This window comes from Felis catus, chromosome C1 (genome assembly GCF_018350175.1).
Source record: "Felis catus isolate Fca126 chromosome C1, F.catus_Fca126_mat1.0, whole genome shotgun sequence".
In the NCBI taxonomy this organism is placed as follows: Eukaryota; Metazoa; Chordata; class Mammalia; order Carnivora; family Felidae; genus Felis; species Felis catus.
This window is the reverse complement of record NC_058375.1, coordinates 191,690,948-191,712,178: the sequence shown is the minus strand read 5'-3', so window position 1 is coordinate 191,712,178 and position 21,231 is coordinate 191,690,948. Positions and strand designations below refer to the sequence as shown.

At 42.9% G+C, this 21,231-nt stretch overlaps 1 protein-coding gene across 20 annotated transcripts in view; it reads left to right on the top strand.

The window, feature by feature from the left end:
* The window catches only part of CMKLR2 (chemerin chemokine-like receptor 2), a 92,225-nt gene that overhangs the window by 69,162 nt on the left and 1,832 nt on the right, over positions 1–21,231 (top strand). For 6 of the 20 annotated variants that reach the window (XM_045034384.1, XM_045034383.1, XM_045034381.1 and 3 more), the window contains 3 exons: positions 181–399; positions 7,110–7,179; positions 16,440–17,533. In XM_045034384.1, the coding sequence (XP_044890319.1) occupies positions 16,470–17,533 (1,064 nt within the window). In that variant the 5' untranslated portion in view covers positions 181–399; positions 7,110–7,179; positions 16,440–16,469. Of the gene's footprint in view, positions 1–180; positions 400–7,106; positions 7,180–13,233; positions 14,185–15,589; positions 18,018–18,273; positions 18,432–21,231 lie in introns of those variants that run through there. The other 14 variants (XM_045034387.1, XM_011285501.4, XM_019838529.3 and 11 more) reach the window with 8 other exon arrangements.

Genomic DNA, 21,231 nt, shown 5'->3' with positions numbered 1-21,231 from the left:
CCCTGCATTGGTCTGTCAGCGCAGAGCCTGCTTGGGATTCTGTCTCCCTGTCTCTGCCTCTCCCCCACTTGCTGTCTATCTCTCTCTCAAATTAAATAAAAATAAACTTTAAAAAAGTATATATTTTAAAAAAGCCCTGCAAAAGCCATTAGTCCATTTTTCTGTATCTCTTTGATGTAGGCTTACCAGATCCATCTTAGGAAAAAACTTCAGGGCCCATAACTGCTACCTAAGCACATTACCAGCTAGGAAAACCTGTCAAAGAAGATGATTTGCTTTGTACAGTAACTGACATAAAGTTCAACGTGGGTGTTGCTTAACAAGTGAATTCTGAAGTGAGAGAAGAGAGATAATTTCTAACGAACATTCTGGACACTGCCTTACGGTCTCATTTTCCAGGTGCGTATGGTGGAATTTGATTTTTGAGAAGTAATAGGCCATTCTGGATATCTCTTTTCAGAACCTTCAAAATTTTATTATCTTAATGGAGACAAAACTAAAGTGTCTTCAACTCAAGCTATCTATGATTACTGTTAACGTGATTCTGCATGGTGGTTTTGAAGATAAATGTAGCAGTCAGAGAAAGACAAATACCGTATGATTTCACTCATATGTGGAATTTAAGAAACACAACAGATGAACATAGGGGAAGGGAAGAAAAAATAAGATGAAAACAGAGAGGAAGGCAAACCATAGAGACTCAGATACAGAGAACAAATTGAGGGTTGCTGGAGGGGTGTTGGGAAGGGGGAGGGGTAAATGGGGGATGGGTAGGGGGAGGAGCTAAATGGGTGATGGGCATTAAGGAGGGCACCTGTTAAGATGAGCACTGAGTGTTATATGTAGGTGATGAATCACTAAATTCTACTCCTGAAACCATAATTACACTATATGTTAACTAGGATTAAATTAGGGAAAAAAAGATGAATTTAAAATTGCCGTGTCTTTTCTGCTTTTAATAATTTTTGATAGTTGGACTTTAGGCTTAAAATGGTTTGACTTTGTCTTGTTAGAGAAAATCTGTGATGAACAGAAAAGATACAGGAACCTGTTCTAAAAGTAGAATTTAAATTTTTTTTATTAGTATTATATCAAGTGTTTTGTTACTGAGTTCCTTCCAAGTTCCTTGCCAGGAGATTAACTGCTTGTGTTATATTTCAATGAAGATACATTATGTTACTTGGATAGGTGCTGATTTGAGTACCTGTGAAACCCTTGGCTTTTGAGTTATCCGAAGTACTGAGCAGAACAGTGGATACATACATACGTCCATTCTTTCTCATGAGCCACCATGCTTAATGACCTTCACAAGACCCCATTTCTTTTCCTCAAGTACTACACCTCTGTTTCTGGGTCAGCATGAGTCCTATCAAATATGAAAGAAAGATACTAAATAAATGCAAATTCTTTTACTGTATAGTTACTGGGTCCGGGACCAATTTACAAAATAATGTAGTTAAGAGGCCTCAGAAGTGGTTCTTTCCTCTCTCTTTTCTACCGCTCTAGAGCGTTAAGTAAACGGAAAAGATGCCAATTATAAAATGAGCCAAGAACAAGGGAAAGCTCTTAAAATACAGTCATAAGTTTTACCACTGAACTGCAATCTATTGCTTCCTTCCTTCCTCCCTTATTCCTTCCTTCTACCCTCTCTTCCTTTTCTCCTTCCTTCCTTCTCTCCCTCCTTCCTCCTTCCTTCCTTCTTTCCTTCCTTCCTTCCTTCTTTTCTTTTTCTCTTTCTTTCTTAGTCAAGGAAAGAAAAGGAGAAAATATAAATGCTTTCTTTCCTTACCTTCTAGCTATGCAAACTTAGGCAGGAAGAACTAGTTAGGAAGTGGAGATTCTATTTCTCCTGCAGCTCTCCAGCTGTTTTGGGTACGGTTGCATGTTTATAATTTTTTTCTCACAGATGTTACATTTTATAAAATCTGACTCATTAGGGTGGTACTAGTATCTTTAGATGGAAAGAAATCCCTGAGGGCTGGATGATTACACAAGTCTGCTTCACTAAAGACCTGAAATATTTGAATAGAATATTTCCCAGAAAAAAAAAAAGAAGAAGCAATAAGAATTTGCCATAATTAAATAAATCAAAGAGCAATGATTTCAAATTCTTTTTTTTTTTTTTTTAATGGGAAGAATGAAGGACGGATAATATTCTTGTTTGGGGAGGCTTGATTTTTATTTGCAGAATGTTTTTAATTTGTGTGGACTTTTCGTTTTGGAACTTGGGTCTATAATTTTGTTTCAGTGTGCAACAAAAAAAAAAACCCATTTATTAGAAGACACTTTTCAAATGCCCACTCTGTGCAAAGCACCAGATTTGGTGCTACTTGGAGTAGTAAAAGACCTAGAATACACTGTCCTGCTATCTTTTAGCTTCTCATAAAAGTCTACAATGAAATGTCACCGGGGCGCCTGGGTGGCTCAGTCAGTTGAGCCTCTGACTCTTGGTTTCAGCTCAGGTCGTGATCCCGCCATTTATGGGTTTGAGCCCCACGTCAGGCTCCGCGCTGCCAGTGCAGAGCCTGCTTGGGATTCTCTCTTCCTCTCTGTCTCTCTCTGCGCCCCTTGAGCACTCTCTCTCTCTCTTTTTCTCCCAAATGATTAAATAAGCTTAAAAAAATTTTTTTAGGGGCGCCTGGGTGGCGCAGTCGGTTAAGCGTCCGACTTCAGCCAGGTCACGCTCTCGCGGTCTGTGAGTTCGTGCCCCGCGTCGGGCTCTGGGCTGATGGCTCAGAGCCTGGAGCCTGTTTCCGATTCTGTGTCTCCCTCTCTCTCTGCCCCTCCCCCGTTCATGCTCTGTCTCTCTCTGTCCCAAAAATAAATAAACGTTGAAAAAAAAAATTTTTTTTTTTTAAAATTTTTTTTAAATAAAATTAGATGAGATGCCTGGGATCCCAAATGGGAAGGGGACTCATCCAAAGTCCTGCATCTGGCGACACACAGAACTAAGACTTGGTGTCTCCTTAGTTCCAGTGCTCTTTCAACACACCAGGCTACTTAGTACCTGTGGACTTAAGTGGCAGGGCCAGCACCAGGGTGAGTCAACTGATGCAAAATTGTACAAAGTACCAAAAACTGCATTAATCAAAATGAATGCAAAAAAAAAAAAAAATCTGCTGAACAAAATACCAAAATTTTAAGTGAAGTCAGGATCTGGCCCTACACTTGTCTGACCCCGCCTCACTTGCCTCACCCTAATCTTGGCCCCGTGCCGTGCAGTCTGAACTTTTGGGTGGACCAAGGGGGACAAACGATAAGGAAACATTCCCATAAGTGGGATAGTTGTAAAGTATTATTGTAATTGTAAGTTGCAAAGGACTCCCTGAATTTATAGAGTGAGATATCCAGATGTTCAGAGATAGATCACAAACTATCCACAGTAGTGTATTGAGGTAAATGGCTCTCATTTGTTTTAATAAGAAACAGACTGTAGGGCGCCTGGGTGGCTCAGTCGGTTGAGTGTCAGATTTCGGCTCGGGTCATGATCTCACAGCTCGTGAGTTTGAGCCCCGTGTTGGGCTCTGTGCTAACAGCTCAGAGCCTGGAGCCTGCTTTGGATTCTGTGTCTCTGTCTCTCTCTGCCCCTCCCCTGCTTGTGCTCTATCTGTCTCAATAAATAAAGAAACATTTGAAAAACTAAAAAAAAGGGGCACCTGAGTGGCTCAGTCGGTTGAGTGTCTGACTTCGGCTCAGGTCATGATCTCGTGGTTTACGGGTTCAAGCCCCGCGTCGGGCTCTGTGCTGACAGCTCAGAGCCTGGAGCCTGCTTCAGATTCTGTCTCCCTCTCTCTCCGCCCCTCTCCCCTCACACTCTGTCTCTCTCTCCTTCAAAAATAAATAAACGTGAAAAAAGATTTTTTTTTTTAAAATAAAGAAAGAATGGTGTTAAAGACCCCTTCTTTGTGCGTGCATCAGTGCCTTCTGGAACATCCCCAACCAGCAGCCTGCCTGTGCCGAGCCCCTTTAGTGCCCACCCAATGCGATGTATCTGTTTGCTCCATTTGCTGTTTGGTAGATTTTTTAACATTCTCTGTTTTGAACAGCTATAAATTCTTGCTTCTACGAAGCCAAATTTTCTTGGCTGTTATGCCAACATTTTTTTGTCCTAGCTCCAACATGAGAAACACAGTAATGTCTTACTTTTTCCTCATCTTAAAGTATGTGAAGACAGCTATCAGACTCCTTGTTTTCCCTTCTCACTGGTTTCCTTCAGCCATTCCAGCAAAGATGTAACTTTTCAAGTGCCCTCGGTCTCCTAAGTCCTTCCTTTTACACTGCTTTCACCCTCCGGTGGTCTTTTCAGAATCTGTTTTGCCGACCTCAACAAACTACTCCGGATACAGATTGACCATGACAAAGTGGAGAGCTGAGGTTGCCAGCTTTGCAGTTATTAGCATGAAATAATTTTAAATGTTCATGACGAATGGCTCCAAACCATCAAAATAATGATTCTGGCACCCAACTGTTTGGTAATGACAGACTGGAAAGACTTTCAACTTAGGCTTTATTTTATCTTCCACGACTACACTTCATCCCACACTCCCTCCTACGTCCTCCCAGTTTGGGGGGATGGGGGTGGGGAGGCAAAGCTATTGTCAGGCATTATATAAATATATATTGTAAGGCATAATCTTCGATGAATGGGAGGAAGTTCTAGCACCGTTGCCCTTCCCACCACCCCGCACATTTTTGCCGTTGTGTTGAAAAAAACATTACTGTTGCAACCAAAACCAGTTTCTCTTCCACCTCCTCGACCAAGTTCACTTACTACCTCTCTGAATGATAAAGAGTATTGTTTTGTGAAATGGCTGCAACTTCGGTCTATTCTACAAGTCCCTTGACTTTTGTTCCTTCTCCTGCAGGAGAATAGCCTTCTCTTTCCTTCACAAAGGAAATATCTTAATATAAATTAAAATAAGAATCCAATGGTTGCCCATTCAGTCTCCACCCTAAACCCAGTATTGCCCCTATTCTGTAAATGTCATTGACAATATGTGATCGAGAAGCAAAACGTCTTTAGTGCCAAGTAATGATGAAATAGAATAGCAAACAGGTATGGTAGCTGCAGACTTCCACTGTGTGGCCCAAACTTTTCTGAATTTAAGCCATGGGTGGTATCTGTTTATGAAAAGTTATGTACTCTGTGAGGTGCTCTAAAATCTATTCTTCAGGAGACATAACACTGCCAGGAGACACTAAAAAAGGATTAAAGCTTTGGTGTTGATTGTTTATATGAATGAAAATATCCCAAAACTGGGAAAACTTGGATCTGCAGTAGTGGTCTAGTCATATGCTCTACAAAAATATGGTTACACAAGTCCTGTGCCATCAAGGTTTTTTTTTTTTCTTTTTCTTTTTTTATTATTTTTTTTTTAATTTTTTTTTAACGTTTATTTATTTTTGAGACAGAGAGAGACAGAGCATGAACGGGGGAGGGTCAGAGAGAGGGAGACACAGAATCCGAAACAGGCTCCAGGCTCCGAGCTGTCAGCACAGAGCCCAACGCGGGGCTCGAACTCACAGACCACGAGATCATGACCTGAGCAGAAGTCGGCCGCTTAACCGACTGAGCCACCCAGGCGCCCCAAGGTTTTCACATTCAGTACCCATATTCCTTCTGCTAAAAAATTACTTGAAAAATCCCTTTTCAAAGAAATACTGATTTGAGGAATTCTCTTTGCTGTGACTAAGGCTTTGAAACATTACATTATTGATGATGGTGATTCTCCCAGACTCTGAATAAAATTTGGAAAAAAGTGAGATAAAGACCTAGACTATGTTGGGGTACCTGGCTGGCTCAGTTGGTAGGGCATGTACGTCTTGATCACAACTCTTGATCTCAGGGTCATGAGTTTGAGCCCCATGTTGGGCATAGAGCTCACATTAAAAAAAGAAAGAAAGAAAAATGTAAAAGACCTAGACTATATCTTTATTCAGAGGTAAATAAGTAGCTTTATAAACGAGAGAAGTAAGAAGACTATAATGCTCTATGGTATTCTCTTTTTTCACCACTCTTGGCCAGATTTGGGGATAATAATGGCAGCCGCCAACTCAAACACCTTCAGAAAACAGGCATCTAACAATGTGTGAACTCCATACAGATTCAATATTTTGAAAAATAAGAAGCCTACAAAACAAAACGAGTGTCTGTTTATTTATTTATATTTTTTAAAGGTTTTATTTATTTAAGTGATCTCTGCACTCAACATGGGGCTCCAACTCAGGACCCCGAGATCAAGAGTCGAATGCTCTTCTATTTTTAAATGTTTGTTTATTTTTGAGGGAGATAGAGCGTGCCAGCAGGGGAGGGGCAGAGAGAAAGGGGGACAGACGGTCCGAAGCAGGCTCTGCGCTGACAGTAGAGAGCCCGATGCGGGGCTCAAACCCACGAACCTCGAGGTCACGACCTGAGCCAAAGTCGGACACTCAACCGACTGAGCCACCCAGGTGCCCCAGGAGTCGAATGCCCTTCTCACAGGAGCCAGCCAGTTTCCCGCTCTGGTTAGTCCTGAACTGGTGAGAATCCATAGCTACAATTACTGAACACGCTTAATGTGCCAGGTACTGAGCCAAACCACCTTTTCAGGATTTCCTTTTGTGATTATCACAGCAACCCTATGAGTTAGTGCTATTACTATGCCCATTTGTCAAATGAGGAAACTGAGGTTTTGAGGGAATCGCTGATTTGTCTAAGATACCACAGCTAGGAAGAGATGGGACTGGGATCTGATAACAGGCATTCTGATTCCAGAGCCCATAGACCACTTTATTGCTGGATATTTATTTCTTTATTAACTTCTTTGCGAGAGAGAGAGAGAGAGAGAGAGAGAGAGCACAAGAGTAAGCGGGGCCGGGGCAGAGAGAGAGAATCTCAAGCAGGCACTATGCACCGCGCCCAACGTGGGACTCAGTCCCGTGACTCTGGGATCCTGACCTGGGCAGAAATCAAGAGTCGGATACTCAACCGCCTGAGCCGCCCAGGTGCCCCTATTGCTGGATATTTAAATTATATCTGTGTGTTAATTAGCTGAAAGTCTTGCAAAGAAATTAAGCCTAAAAGTTTCTCCCTGACCCAAGGTTAACCATTCTCTGTTTTCTCCCAGCAGTCCACAGGGCCATACGGATTGCACAAATCTGGATATTAACTTCTGGGTGGAGCATTAAAACAACTGAAACGTAAGTGGGCATTGACTTTTCAAATATGTGCTTCGTCTTCTTCAGCTGTCCAAGTGAAGCGTGGGGGTTACACTTCTAGTCAGCCGGCAAGTGCCTTTTATGAAAAGACCTTGATCCCAACAGAACGAAATAGGTATCATTTCATTTCCACTCAATTTACTTGTGTTTTTTTCCCCATAAAGGAAGAACTCTCTCCCAACCCCACTGCCTTTAAAAGTGAGTAAAACATCTGTATGCCTAAAATTAGTTGGCTCTTCTATCTGAGGTTGACCTTAATGCCAGCTGAATAAAAAAGTTATTGTGAAGGTTAAACGCAGTTTAGCGAGGCTTCCTGAAAGCTTCTATTAATTTCCGAAGTGAACGTCTCTCAAACGATGTCTCCCTCATCTTTATTCTCACTCTCATGCCTAAGGCCCTTCCCTCTTTGTCTTCAATCGTGGCAACATTCTCCCAAACTGCTGCCGGATGATCCTTACAAAAACAAAGCTTTGGCGATGTCACTCCCAGCTACACACATTTTTATTCGTTCCCAACTGGCGACGGAATGAAATCCAAATACTTAAGCACGACATTCAAAGGCCTTCGTTACCAGAACACTCCCTTTCTTTGAGCCAAACCAAAATACTCCCAGCCTCCTAGTATGGCAAGGACGATCGTTATTTATCTTCGTGTCCGACATTAAGTAGTAGTAAACGACATAGGAACGACAGATAGGCAAGATGCTTCTCTATTCAGGTGTGTGTCATGCCAGGGCTTGGGATGGGAGAAGCTCTGTGGCAATCACTATTCTACCACCTCCCAAACAACAGGAGCCATCAATCTCACGCCCAGCCTTTAATTTCCGTTTAAACTTCCCTGGCTTCCCTTAAACAATCAACAGGTGCCTTTAAAAAACTTTGCCATACTTCAACATCTTCCAAGCAGAGACTGTTCAACCAAAGGGTAGCAAAATACTCTATGTCTGATGGTGTCAGACATCTTGGGTATAATCTGGGGTGTGGTATAGAGTTTACATTTGATAGCTAGTGGAAAATACTGAGCAATGCTCCCAAATAACTCCCCCCAGCTCCCCTCCCTCCCCCGCCCGCCGACACACACATACACATATGCTTTTCAAAAAAATCTCTCTTCCCTAAGAAGACAGCCCTTGAAAAATAAAGTTTTGCTGGGTCACCGATCTGTGGTTTTCACCAGAGTTTCTCTGTCGTGTCCATTGATCTGTTCCACTCATTTCTGTCATTCATTCAGAAGCAAAATACATGTCCCCTCAAGGTTTTCAAAGGAGACACATTCAGCTCTTCAATTCTTTTTTACCAGGTTTTTAGGGAACCCTACATGGGCAATCCACATAGACAAAGATCAACAACACCATATCCTTCTCTCTGTTCAAAGGAGTTTAGAGACTAAATTCTCTGAAGATTCTGTTAGGTGTACATTTTTGCAGTGGTCCATAAAAATCCATCTAACTCATCATTGTGGAACTAAATTAAACCCCCTTGCATTCACCAAATGTTCTGCCGGAAGGAATCCTTGTGTTTTGTCAAGGTAGACACACAAAATGTTTCCCTCTATCACCAAGCCACAGTTAAAAGTTTAAAAGTTTAAAGCCACATTTACAAGTTTAATGATACACATTTCTACCAGATGTCCTTCCCCCAAATCATCTGGGTTTTACAGACTATTTATCACCACACTTTTCTGCCAGGATTCTCTTTGTTCAGAAAAGAGTTCAGACTTTACTATCTATTAAATCTGAATTGATCAGAGACCAATTTATTTAATTAAAAATACAGTTCTCTGCTCCAGGACCAGACGTTGGCCACTTGAGTATCGGGGTAAATGTAACCCAGGAATGTGATAACTTGGGTCCTCTCAGAATCCGAAGCCCTGCGGTAAACATCGCTCTTCATACTGTTTGGAAACCAAACCACAAACCTCAGGGGTAGTCCTCCGACCTTTGCTCCACACCGAGCATTTATCACCCATTTCTAACAGACTTGATGGATCTGCATATATGCACACCCACCGCGTAGCCTGGCACCTAGTTAAGTGGCTACTCAAAAGCTTTTACGGTCACGTATATCTGTTAGTCTTTATCTCAGGCACAGTTATTTATTTGCCTTTCAGCAGCACATATGGTTTAAGACAAATACAGTAGCTATTTCCTCTTTTCAGGCAAGTCTGAACGTCTCATCTTGACATTCTTATTGTGCTGTTCCAAGCATTTCCAAATTGAGAAAGCTATATGAGGTCTCAGTGGAAAGTCACTGCCAGCCAAGACTGTTTGCCTCTGCCTATGTAATAAATGACAGGGTTTCCTTTAAGCCCGGGTTCAAAGACTTAATTCGCTTGCTATTCATCTCCCTTTCTGGTTACTGCCCAGCAAGGCTCATTTCTATTGCCCAGATGTTTCTCCAGTTTCACCACTGAGTCTGATTGCCAGCCTTCCATCACTTCTCAAAACACATGTGTGTTATGTGTGTGTGTGTGCACGTGTATGCACGTGTGTACCCACATGATTAGATTGAGGGCACATCTCTTCATGCTTTCTCTTTGTCTCTCTTTTTGCTCTTTGTTTTAAAAAAAAAATTTTTTTTAACATTTATTTATTGTTGAGAGACAGAGAGAGACAGAGCACGAGAAGGGTGGGGCAGAGAGATAGGGGGACACAGAATCTGAAGCAGGTTCCGGGCTCTGAGCTGTCAGCACAGAGCCCCACGTGGGGCTCGAACTCCTAAACCGCGAGATCACGACCCCAGCCGAAGTCAGATGCTTGACCGACTGAGCCACCCAGGTGCCCCGAGATTGCAGGTGTAATTTTGAGATTGCATTATCCATACTTTATTTGTACTCTGTCTCGTATGTGTACAGTTTTATTTTGCAATCATTTTCTTTCTTTCTAGATACAGGGCACAGTGTTAAGCAAAGATTACAAATTCAAGTGCTGACAGTATTCTTGAAAGTATCATAAATGAGTGATTTGGAAATGGTGGTGACTATGGCAAATCAGAAAGTACATTTCTCATCTAAAGAGGAATGGAGGGGTGCCTGGGTGGCTCAGTCGGTTAAGCGTCCGACATCGGCTCAGGTCCTGATCTCGCGGTTTGCGAGTTCGAGCCCCGCGGCGGGCTCTGTGCTGACAGCTCAGAGCCTCGAGCCTGCTTCGGATTCTGTGTCTCCCCCTCTCTCTCTGCCCCTCCCCTGCTCACGGTCTGTCTGTCTCTGTCTCTCAATAATAAATAAATGTTAAAAAAAAAATTTTTAAGAGGAATGGAAATGCTGCTTTGGGTAAGAGAGACTCCCCCCTTACAAAGGCAGCTTCTTCCTCTTTCTGCTGTCCCCAAGGGAAGATTCCCCGCTTTCTCTCTGCCAGTACATTTCCAGGAGCCATGACCATTGCTAAGAGTAGCTCCTTCCTTGAGGGCTTCTTACAGCCTCCCTTCACGGGAGGTGGGCACTGCTAGGTCTCCAGCCCACTGCTTCAAGGCAAGGTCTAGAGGAGCTAAGTTAGTTAGGATACAGGCCCCGCTGCTTTACCGAGAGCCCAAAACAATAGCGGGGCAAATATTTTCTCACTTAGTCACGTAGAGAAAGGAAGTCCGAAGAGGTAGGGCCTCTCTGCTCCTTGAGGTCATCTGACGGCCCAAGCTTCTCCTAGCTTATGAAAAAAACATGTTTCCCTCATCCACGTGGTACAAGATAGCTCCTCATTGGATCCATGTCCCAGCCAAGGAGAAGAGGGAACAAAGGGTGGTAGATGGCCTTAGACTCTGGGACAGAGGGCCCCTTAAAACCTGGGGGTCCTTTTTGACGCTCCTCTTTCACACCTGATCCACCAAGGAACCTATGGATTCTGGCTTCCAAACAGAGATAGAATTCAGCCCCGGGACACCCGGGTGGCTCAGCCGGTTAAGATTCCGACTCTTGGCTTTGGCTCAGGTCATGATCTCGTGGTTCGTGAGTTTCAGTCCTGCCGTGGGCTCTGCGCTGACAGTGTGGAGACTGGGATTCTGTCTCTCCTTCTCTCTCTGCCCCTCCCCCACCCCTCTCTTTCGATCTCAAAATAAATAAACTTAAAAAAAAAAAAAAAGAAAAAAGGAATCCAGTCCTTTCTCATCACTTCTGCTACCACCCTTATCCAAGCCACTCTCATCTCTGACCAGGCGTCTCGCAGTAATCTTCTAACTGGTCTTGCTACTTCTATATTCGCTTGGCCGCACTGCCACCACCACACGCAAGAGTCTATTCCCAGCAGAGCAGGAGGAGGGATTGTTTGATAATAGAAACAGATTACATTTCACCTCTGCTCAAAACCCTTCAATGGCGTCCCATTTCCCTTAGAGTGTAAGCCAGAGTCCCTCAGCGGCCTTCAACCGTCTACACAATCTGACCTCCCACGCATCCTTCTTGCTTCCTTTCTTCTACTCTTCCCCTTGCTCCCATCGCTCACCCTATTCTAGCTCTACTGGCATCTTTACTGTTTCTGGAATATGTCAGAGGCGCTTCTGCCGTAGGCTTTTGCACTGGCTGTTCCCTCTGCCCGGAACACTCTCGCCTACAAGATCCACATAACAAACTCCCTTACCCTGTGCCCCCCGTCTTTTGTGGTTGCCATCTTCTCAAAGAGTCCTTCTCTGTCCACTCCACTGAAAGTTAAAAGCACCTTACCTTTTCCCTTTATTCTGTTCTTCCCCCCCAGTTTTTTCTACAGCCCTTACCACCTTTTAACACATCATGTCATTTGCTTTTTTATTGTCTATCCACTTCTGCTAGAATCTAAAAACTAAGAGGGAAGAAATAATTGTCTCATGTAGTGAAGAAGCACAATTAACTAGAATAGTCCCTGAGAAATGGAGGCTCTTACTAAACACGTACTGAAATGATCTTGTGGTTCATGAGTTCGAGTCCCACATGGGGCTCTGTGCTGACAGCTCAGAGCCTGGAGCCTGCTTCAGACTGTGTCTCCCTCTTTCTCTGCCCCTCCCCTGCTCATGGTCTGCATGTCTCTGTCTCTCTCTCTCTCTCTCAAAAATAAACATTAAAAAAATTTTTTTTAAATACGTACTGAATGAATGAGTGATTACAATTCAGAAATGGTGGCTGCCAGCACTAGGTTAATGTTATGGGTTGAATTGTGGCCACCCCAAAAAGATATGTTGACGTCTTAACCCCCAGTATCTCACAATGTGATCTTATTTGGAATTAGGGTGTTTACAGAGGTCATCAAGTTAAAACGAGGTCATTAGGGTAGGTCGTAATCCAGTATGACCAGTGGCCTTACAAAAGGGGGAAATTTGGACACAGAGACTCACACAGGGAGAACGCCATGTGGTGGTGAAGGCAGATATTAGGGTGTCACATGTACAAGCCAAGAAATGCCAAAGTTTTCCAGCAAACCACCAGAAGCTAGGGAAGATTCTCCCTCACAGACCTCCCTCAGAAGGAAACGACCCTGCCTACACCTCACTTCAGACTTCCAGCTTCCAGATTGTGAGACAAAAAATTTGTTTTAACATTTTAAGATTTTTTTTTAAGTTTATTTAGTTATTTTAAGAGACAGAGAGAGCATGGGAGGGGCAGATAGAGAGAGAGAGGGAGAAAGAGAATCCCAAGCAGGCTCAGCACTGTCCGTGCAGAGCCCGCTGCGGGGCTCGATCTCACAAACTGTGAGATCATGACTTGAGCCAAAATCTAGAGTTGGCTGCTTAACCGACTGAGCTAGCCAGGCGCCCCTAAAATTTTAAGATTTTAAGTTTAGAGCACTTGGTCTTGTCAACCCTATGAAACTAATATAGTTGCTAGATAGGTGGGTAGGTGTGAGACTTGGAAACTTAATTAGGTCCGGAGGTGCCTATAAACTAAAGCAACATATCAGCAAGGTATAAGAATTATACAAGATTGGGGCGCCTGGGTGGCTCAGTCGGCTAAGCAGCCGACTTTGGCTCAGGTCATGATCTCGTGGTCCGTGAGTTCGAGCCCCGCGTCGGGCTCTGTGCTGACAGCTCAGAGCCTGGAGCCAGTTTCAGATTCTGTGTCTCCCTCTCTCTGACCCTCCCCCATTCATGCTCTGTCTCTCTCTCTCTCAAAAATAAATTAACGTTAAAAAAAAAAAAAAAGAATTATACAAGAATACGTCCTTAAGGGTTAACTGTCTGTCCAAGTTCTCAGGAGGACAGTTGCTGAACTCTGCCTTACTTCTCTCTTTTCTCCATCCTACCCACACCCCTCACCATCATCACCACACAAAAACATCTGCTCTAAATCGTAGGGGAATTCCTAGATTATATTTCCTGTGAAGGTGTCAGCTGGGCAACATTTAGCAACTCTTGAAAATCTTTCTCCAGCTTGCACTAACTGGGCGTTGTGTCTAGTCAACTCATCTGCTTTCTGGAAGATTGGGAACCTCTGTGAACTTCAGGGTTTTCTGTTCGAAGGGATTCTGAAACGGACGAGCTAGGGCACTCATTTGCAAGGTGCTGCCCCCCTCCACCAAGAGAACTGGGAAAAGAGGTGGTTGGTGTCGTTCAGCAGGTCCTATGATCATTCTGGCCCAGTAGGGTCAGTAATGGCATTGGAAGGGAGAGGTTTCTGACTTTTGGTGAGCATAATCGTTGTAGTGCAGTTAGGGGTCTTCCACTGGCTTTCTGTGTTTGGAGAATGAGGTTCCTTCTGCCTCCTGCTTAGAATTTTGTAAGGTGATTTAGACTGCCACCTGGGTGGACCGTTGGGCTGCAGAATTCCTAACAGCCTAAAAGGTCATAACCACCAGGAAGGTGAGGGTGTCCCAGTATATAGGCAGAAAACCAAGACAGGGAGTTAGACATTAGGCTAGAAAAGATTTGACACAGAGGAGGGTCAGGGACCAGAAGCGGTGGGCAGAGTTAGATCCCAGACCTGCAAGCAAAGGGCGGCAAGAAAGAAGCCAATTCTTGCTCCTTGAAGTAGGGTACATGAAGGAAAAGACCGGGTGTCAAGAGAAAAGCCAAGATCCTGGGGGTGCTCAAGGTCAGAGAGACTCTGGCGATGACGGTGACTTGGGGGTGAACTCACAAACTCTCCTGTTGCCTTTGGTTCTGAACGGGGTTTGTAGCGGAGCCAATCATTTCTTCAGCCCTTGTTAAGCACCTGTGATATGTTAAGACTTGTGCTAGGGACCGTGGGGTTCAGAGGTGACAGGCATTGTTCTCAAGGAATTGAGAGTTTGGTAGGGCAGAAATCAATGATAAACCAATGACAATATAGTATATTAAGTACAATTAAGAGCACAGTGTCGTACACTGTTGTAGTAGCTAAGAGCTCAGGCTCTGTTTTCAACAGATCTGAATTTAGATCCTGACTCTCCGGTTATTGGTTGTGTGATCCTGAGAAACTCACAAAGCTTCTTCAAACATCAGTATCCTTTCTTGTAAATGGGAATAGTAATAGGACCACTTACCCACTTTATAAGAGTCTTATGAGAATCAAGTTATATCATACATGCCTGGCGCCAAAACAATTCCCAATAACATTGACTATTATTTATAATAATAGTTCTTCTTATTATAATTATCTGGGGAAAGGAGATGTCAAGAAATGTTTCTAGGAAAAAGTGGCATTTGAGCTGAATATTGAAAAATAAAGAAGGGTGGCTGGGTCTGGGAGGATGCTAATGAATTGCTTTTAGTTAAAAAAAATTTTTTTTAATGTTTATTCACTTTTTTGAAAGAGAGAGACAGAGCACAAGCAGGGTTGGGGTGGAGAGAGAGGGGGACACAGAATCTGAAGCAGGCTCCAGGCTCTAAGCTGTCAGCACAGAGCCTGACGCAGGGCTCGAACCCATGGGCTGTGAGATCGTGACCTGAGCCGAAGTCAGATGCTCAACTGACTGAGCCACCCAGGTGCCCCTGCTTTTATTTTTTAATTATGCCCTGCCAGATTCCTCAGACAATTTTAGGTGAGATGATAAATTCAGCGTTAGCAGGAGTGTGAGATGTCTCTGAGCAACATGGGACATTTTGACCTCTTCATTCTAACCCTACTGTAATCCCAGATCTTATATATTTGCCCCATTCATGATTGTAGCTCCATGAAATAAATGCAACTATTCATCTTTTTTTTCTACTTGATTTTGAATATAACAGACAGAAATAACAAGAAATAAAATTGAGATTGTTAAAATCGCACCCAGCAAAACTTGACTCTGATTGAAAAGATGCCTTTTCCATCTTCTTAACCCTTGATAGGAGGGGGGAGAAAAGGTCATGAAAGGGAACTTAAGTTTGGGTGAAATTAGACACATTTTTGTATGGACAAACATAAACAAAATAAAATGATTAATAAATCGGATTTTTTCAGGGCTCCTGGGTGGCTCAGTTGGTTGAGCCTCTCTTGATCTCAGCTCAGGTCATGATCTCACGGTTTGTGAGTTTGAGACCCAAACTCCGTGCTGATAGCACGGAGCCTATTTGGGATTCTCTTTCTCCCTCTCTCTGCCCCTCCGACCTCTCAAAATACATAAATAAACTTTAAAGAAAAATCAGATTTTTGTTGTAAATGTAAAAGATCATTAATTCAAATTACTTCAAAGGAATTTCAATAAAATAAAATTTTAAGTAAAGCTTAGCTGCACTCTATGGGAAATTGATACAGAAATTAAATGGTCATAGTCAAGTTTACTCCCAAGGATACCTTTTGGTTGAAAAGCCTTCCATACTGATATAATTCTTATGGACATATTTGCATTCATAAACATAGAATCAAAACATCAATGGATACAAAATAGGGTATTAAAATCTCTAGCACTTGTCTGTGACATCCAGGTGGGTGGATTGATGAAGCAGTTGGAACTCTGTCCATAGCTTTGGAAGTCAGGGTACCACTAAGGGATTTGAAGTCATCACCGTGTAAGTATTCATCTGTTTTCTTTTGTACCTTCCATAAAATAATCGTGCAGAGTAAGAACCTAATATATGCCTATTGAATGTTAGATTCTCTCTAGTCAGGCCTATAGGTCTTACGGAGAGAGGAATTAACACCTGCATCGTTTTAATTTGGCATTTACTGAATACTTTACAAAAATCAATTCTTACAGCCTTGAGAGTAATTGGAGCAAACTTGAGGTTCACCAAGATTGGACGTCTGGAATATAATCACAAATCTTATCCCAAAATATACTTTTTCCAGTTCATAAGATGCAATATTTTTAGCCTGGCGTTCCTTATTCACTGAACATTTCCTCTGCTTTTAAACATTGTTTTCTTTCTTTTAAAATTTGCTTCTAGAGATACCCTCATTCTCCACTTGACAAGGTCATGGAAGATCTAGACGAAACATTATTTGAAGAATTTGAGAACTACTCCTACACCCTGGAATATTACTCCTCAGAGTCTGATTTGGAGGAGAAAGCCCACCTGGGAGTTGTTCACTGGATCTCCCTGGTGTTATACTGTGTAGCATTCATTTTGGGTATTCCAGGAAATGCCACTGTCATTTGGTTCACGGGGTTCAAGTGGAAGAAGACAGTCACCGCTCTCTGGTTCCTCAATCTGGCTATTGCGGATTTCATTTTTCTTCTCTTCCTACCTCTGTACATCTCCTACGTGGCCATGAATTTCCACTGGCCCTTTGGCATCTTGTTGTGCAAGGCCAATTCCTTCATTGCCCAGCTGAACATGTTTGCTAGTGTTTTTTTCCTGACGGTGATTAGTCTGGACCGCTATATCCACTTGGTCCATCCTGTCGTATCTCATCGGCACCGAACCCTAAAGAACTCCCTGATAGTTATTACATTCGTTTGGTTTTTGGCTTCTCTAATGGGTGGTCCTGCCCTATACTTCCGGGACACTCTGGAGTTCAATAACCACACTCTCTGCTATAACAATTTCCACGAGTATGATCCTGACCTTACTTTCGTGAGGCACCATGTTCTGACCTGGGTGAAATTTATTGTTGGGTACCTCTTCCCCTTGCTAGCAATGAGCATTTGCTACTTGTGTCTCATATTCAAGGTGAAGAAGCGAAGCATCCTGGTCTCCAGTAAGCATTTCTGGACCATCCTCGCTGTGGTCATGGCCTTTTTGATTTGTTGGACTCCTTATCACCTGTTTAGCATTTGGGAGCTTACAATCCATCACAGTAGCTATTTCCACCAGGTGCTTCAGGCCGGCATCCCCCTCTCCACTGGCTTGGCATTCCTCAATAGTTGTTTGAACCCCATCCTCTACGTCCTAATTAGTAAGAAGTTCCAAACTCGCTTTCGGGCCTCGGTTGCTGAGATACTAAAGCACACGCTGTGGGAAGTCAGCTGTTCTGGCACGGTGAGCGAACAGCTCAGGAACTCTGAGACCAAGAACCTGTGTCTCCTGGAAACAGCTCAGTGAGTTATCACTCGTCCACAAATCAGTACAAAGCTTTTATGTGGGTCCCCTGACAAATGCTTTCAGGTTATTTGGTTCCAAGGTACAGAACTAACCGTATCTTTTTGTTGCTATTTTTAGTCAATTTATTGGCATTACATTTTTGTGTGGGTATAAACCTTAGGAAAGGTCTTCATTTTTTCCCCCCTGCAACTTAAATTATCTGTCATTTTTGTTAATTATACCATGTTGGATTAGTCACCACTGGTGACACAGCATCAGCTATTTTTTTAAATCTTAGTAATTTGGAAGTCCTAAATCTTAATATTAAATATATGATTAACTCACTTCAAAAGTGTTAAAATATATGCTTAAGCTCACTTCAGTTTTGCACAAGGAACCTATGAGACGTGTCTTAAAAATGCAGCATGTACTTAATTTCTTTATTTCATGAAATCTATGTATATACATTTATAAATTAAAGTAATGGTTATAGTAGCTTAACACGTTGTGAACTGTTAATGCTTAGTGAGGTGTCCCAAAATCTAGTTGCTTAAAATCACAATTTATTACTATTATATCTCATAAATCTGAGTCCGAAATTCAAATAAGGCACAGAGAGATGGTTCATCTCTCCACTTCACAAGGTCTGGAGCTTTAGCTGGACCGGGATGACCCCAGTGGCTGAGGTTGGGAACAGCTTGTCTCCTCTGCCCTACTGTCTGTTCTTCCCTTCTTCTCTTCTCTTTTTTCTTCACAGCTTTTCCAGCATGGTACCTCGGGTAGTCAGACTCCTTATATGGCACAGTTTAGGGCCCTAAGAAGCCAAGGTGGACATCTCTAGGCCTCTTAAAGTCTATGTCCGACCCGGATGCAGTACCACGTCCACTGTACTCTCTCGGTCCAAGTAGCCACCAGGTCAGTTCAGGTTCAAGGGGAGGTGACCCCACCTGTCAATGGGGATATGCTCCTATCCTTAATCCCTCATGGTATCAGTATAATTAACATTTTTGGAAAACTCTGGGTATGTGCAAGTATGCGTGACATTGCTGTAAACGTAAAACCCTGACACCTAGATAGTAGGTAGGCCAGCCCAATCTCAGAAAGATTTCAGAAAAAGAAAGCATATGTGACATAGTGATATATTTCTACCTTCTATTCCTATAACTGTATTGATGTAGGCACCAGTACAAGACCAATGAAGTATACTTTTATGTCAGTGAGTGACCTCTTCATGGTGCAAATCTGTTGCATTTCAGACTGTAATGGTATTTTGCCTTCTATCCATTTATTCCTTTAGCAAACAGATGAGTGTCTAAGGGGTATACAGAGGCATGTGGCACTTAACAGTTTAGAAAGTCTAGAGATCAAACCTGCATGAAAACAATGCTAGAACAAGGTAGACAGTAGTAAGTGCCAGAAGAAAGCCAAGAAAAGTGTAGATTGTTCAGAGAGGAAAGAGCACCCAGTATAGAAGTGAACAAACATTGGGGTTGCTTGATTTTGGGGTTTCCTAAGGATCCTGTTCCTGTCCCTTGTCTCTGCTGGTATCCTTGTCTTTTATGAATACAAACTCTGCTACTCACTGCAATTTTTAAAAGCATTTGACTTTCCATAATTTCCGGATTTTATTTTGAAAATTGGGAGGAGGAGATGTATTATTTCTTGAGTCAGTATCCTTTTTTATTTCATCTCTCAGCTTTTGGAAATGCTAGTCTCAGATCTTTATCGGCTCTGTTCTTTACTGTTGGCCCAGACAACAATCAGATCTGGATTTGGAAATTATTCTCCCAAAATGTGTGGCATAGCTCAGCATATCCCAACCTGTCACTCCCAAATTTCATGGTTTCTGCCCTACCCAGTATGGAGGGAGGGTAGGAAGAAAGGTACTCATTGTCAGTGTCTGCCCCCTCTGCCACGAGGGGTTAAGAGATTCCACTTGCCCTCAAGGGATAGGCCTTGATTTCCCCGGATCAGGAGAAAAGCTGGAGGATCCAAGACAAAGAGAACTCTATAGGCTCATCCTTAGCTTGAGCAAATGGAGAGATTCTCAAGGCTGTTGGAGAAAGGAAGGGTGAGAAGCAGGGAGAGGATTAGGCAACCAAGGGCAGAAGGAAATTATGGAGCAGGAGATGTTACTACCTGGTAAGCAGGAGCTTACCAAGGGCCTATAAAAATATTTGAGATCTTTGGGTGCCCGGGCGGCTCAGTTGGTTAAGCATCCAAGTCTTGGTTTAGGCTCAGGTCAAGATCTCCCAGTTTGTGGGTTTGAGCCCTGCATCAGGACAGCACAGGCCTGCTTGGGATTTCTCTCTCTCTCTCAATAAATAAACTTCAAAAAAAATCTGAGATTTTAAAATATAGTATTGGTTCTAGAATACAAAAAGAGAATCTTGAAAAGTCAAAATTAATAAATAATTATACGTCTATAAAATACACCTTTATGTCGGCCAAATGAAATATTTTGTAATTATATAAAAACTTACATTTAATATGGGATTTCAATATGTTTCAGTGTTTGATATGAAAGGTAGGGCTTCCAAAAAAGAAAAATGCTTTAAAGAAGGTCTACAAAGGTCTTAGAGGGACGCTGAATTCATTTTAGAATCTAGTGAAAGTTTCAGGTCCTTTCCCTAGCAACATGCTTTTTTTAAAAAAGGTAATCTGGGGCACCTGGGTGGCTCAGTCAGTTAAGCGTCTGACTTTGGCTCAGGTCACGATCTCACAATTCGTGGGTTCAAGCCCCATGGGGGGCTCTGTGCTGACAGCTCAGAGCCTGGAGCCTGCTTCGGATTCTGTGTCGCCCCCCCCCCCCCCCCCCCCCCCGCTCACTCGTGCTCTCTTGTGCACTCTCTCTCAAAATAAATAAACATTAAGAAAATTTAAAAAAACAAAAATTCTCTACACCTAACATGGGGCTTGAACTCACAACCCTACAGTCAAGAGTCAAGTCGCATGTGAGACTGAGCTAGCCAGGAGCCCTTCCCTAGAAACAGGCTTTTAAAATAGCGTTCTTAGATCCCAGGCTAAAAACTCTAGTGTTAGGAGCTTTGATAATCGCTGATAGTAACAGGAATCTGCTAGGGGAGAGTAGCAAGCAGTACAAGTACTTCCCAGCAGAAACAGGAGTTAATTTTTTATTCTCAGTTTGAGGGTAGATCCAGGAAGTAGCATTGGGCCTGGGCCTGGGGACTCCAAGCCTCCTCCCTGGATAGTTGGAATCTGACCAGTGAGGCTTTCCCGGGGTCTAATGATTAGGAGCAGGATTGAGTGACTAAAAGGACAGAGGCTGGAGGAGAGGACAGGCACTGGAACAATTAGGGAAGGGAGTGAGGGAGTTCAGTGCCTAGCTGGCAGGACAGTAAAGAATCCAGGCTCTCGGGGGATGAGGCAGAGACCCATTGAGTCAGACCTGCCTCTTCAATGGATAGAAGCTGTTTGAAGAAGGCAAGTCCCAGGGCTTCCAGAAGTAGGGTATCTGGATTTGAAGTAAGGCCCTCACACATCCTAGCTCTGTGACCTTGTGGCTACATTAATTCAAATCTCTGGACCTGTTTCTCCCATCTCAAAATGGAGATAATAGTGGTACCTGCTACGTTGCTGTGGAAATTAAATGAGTTGATGCAGGTAAAGCACTTAGAAGGGTACTTAGCTCTATAAATAACTTGATCACTATTAGCTGGTATTAATCAGTGAAATTCTTGGCACCTTCTGACAC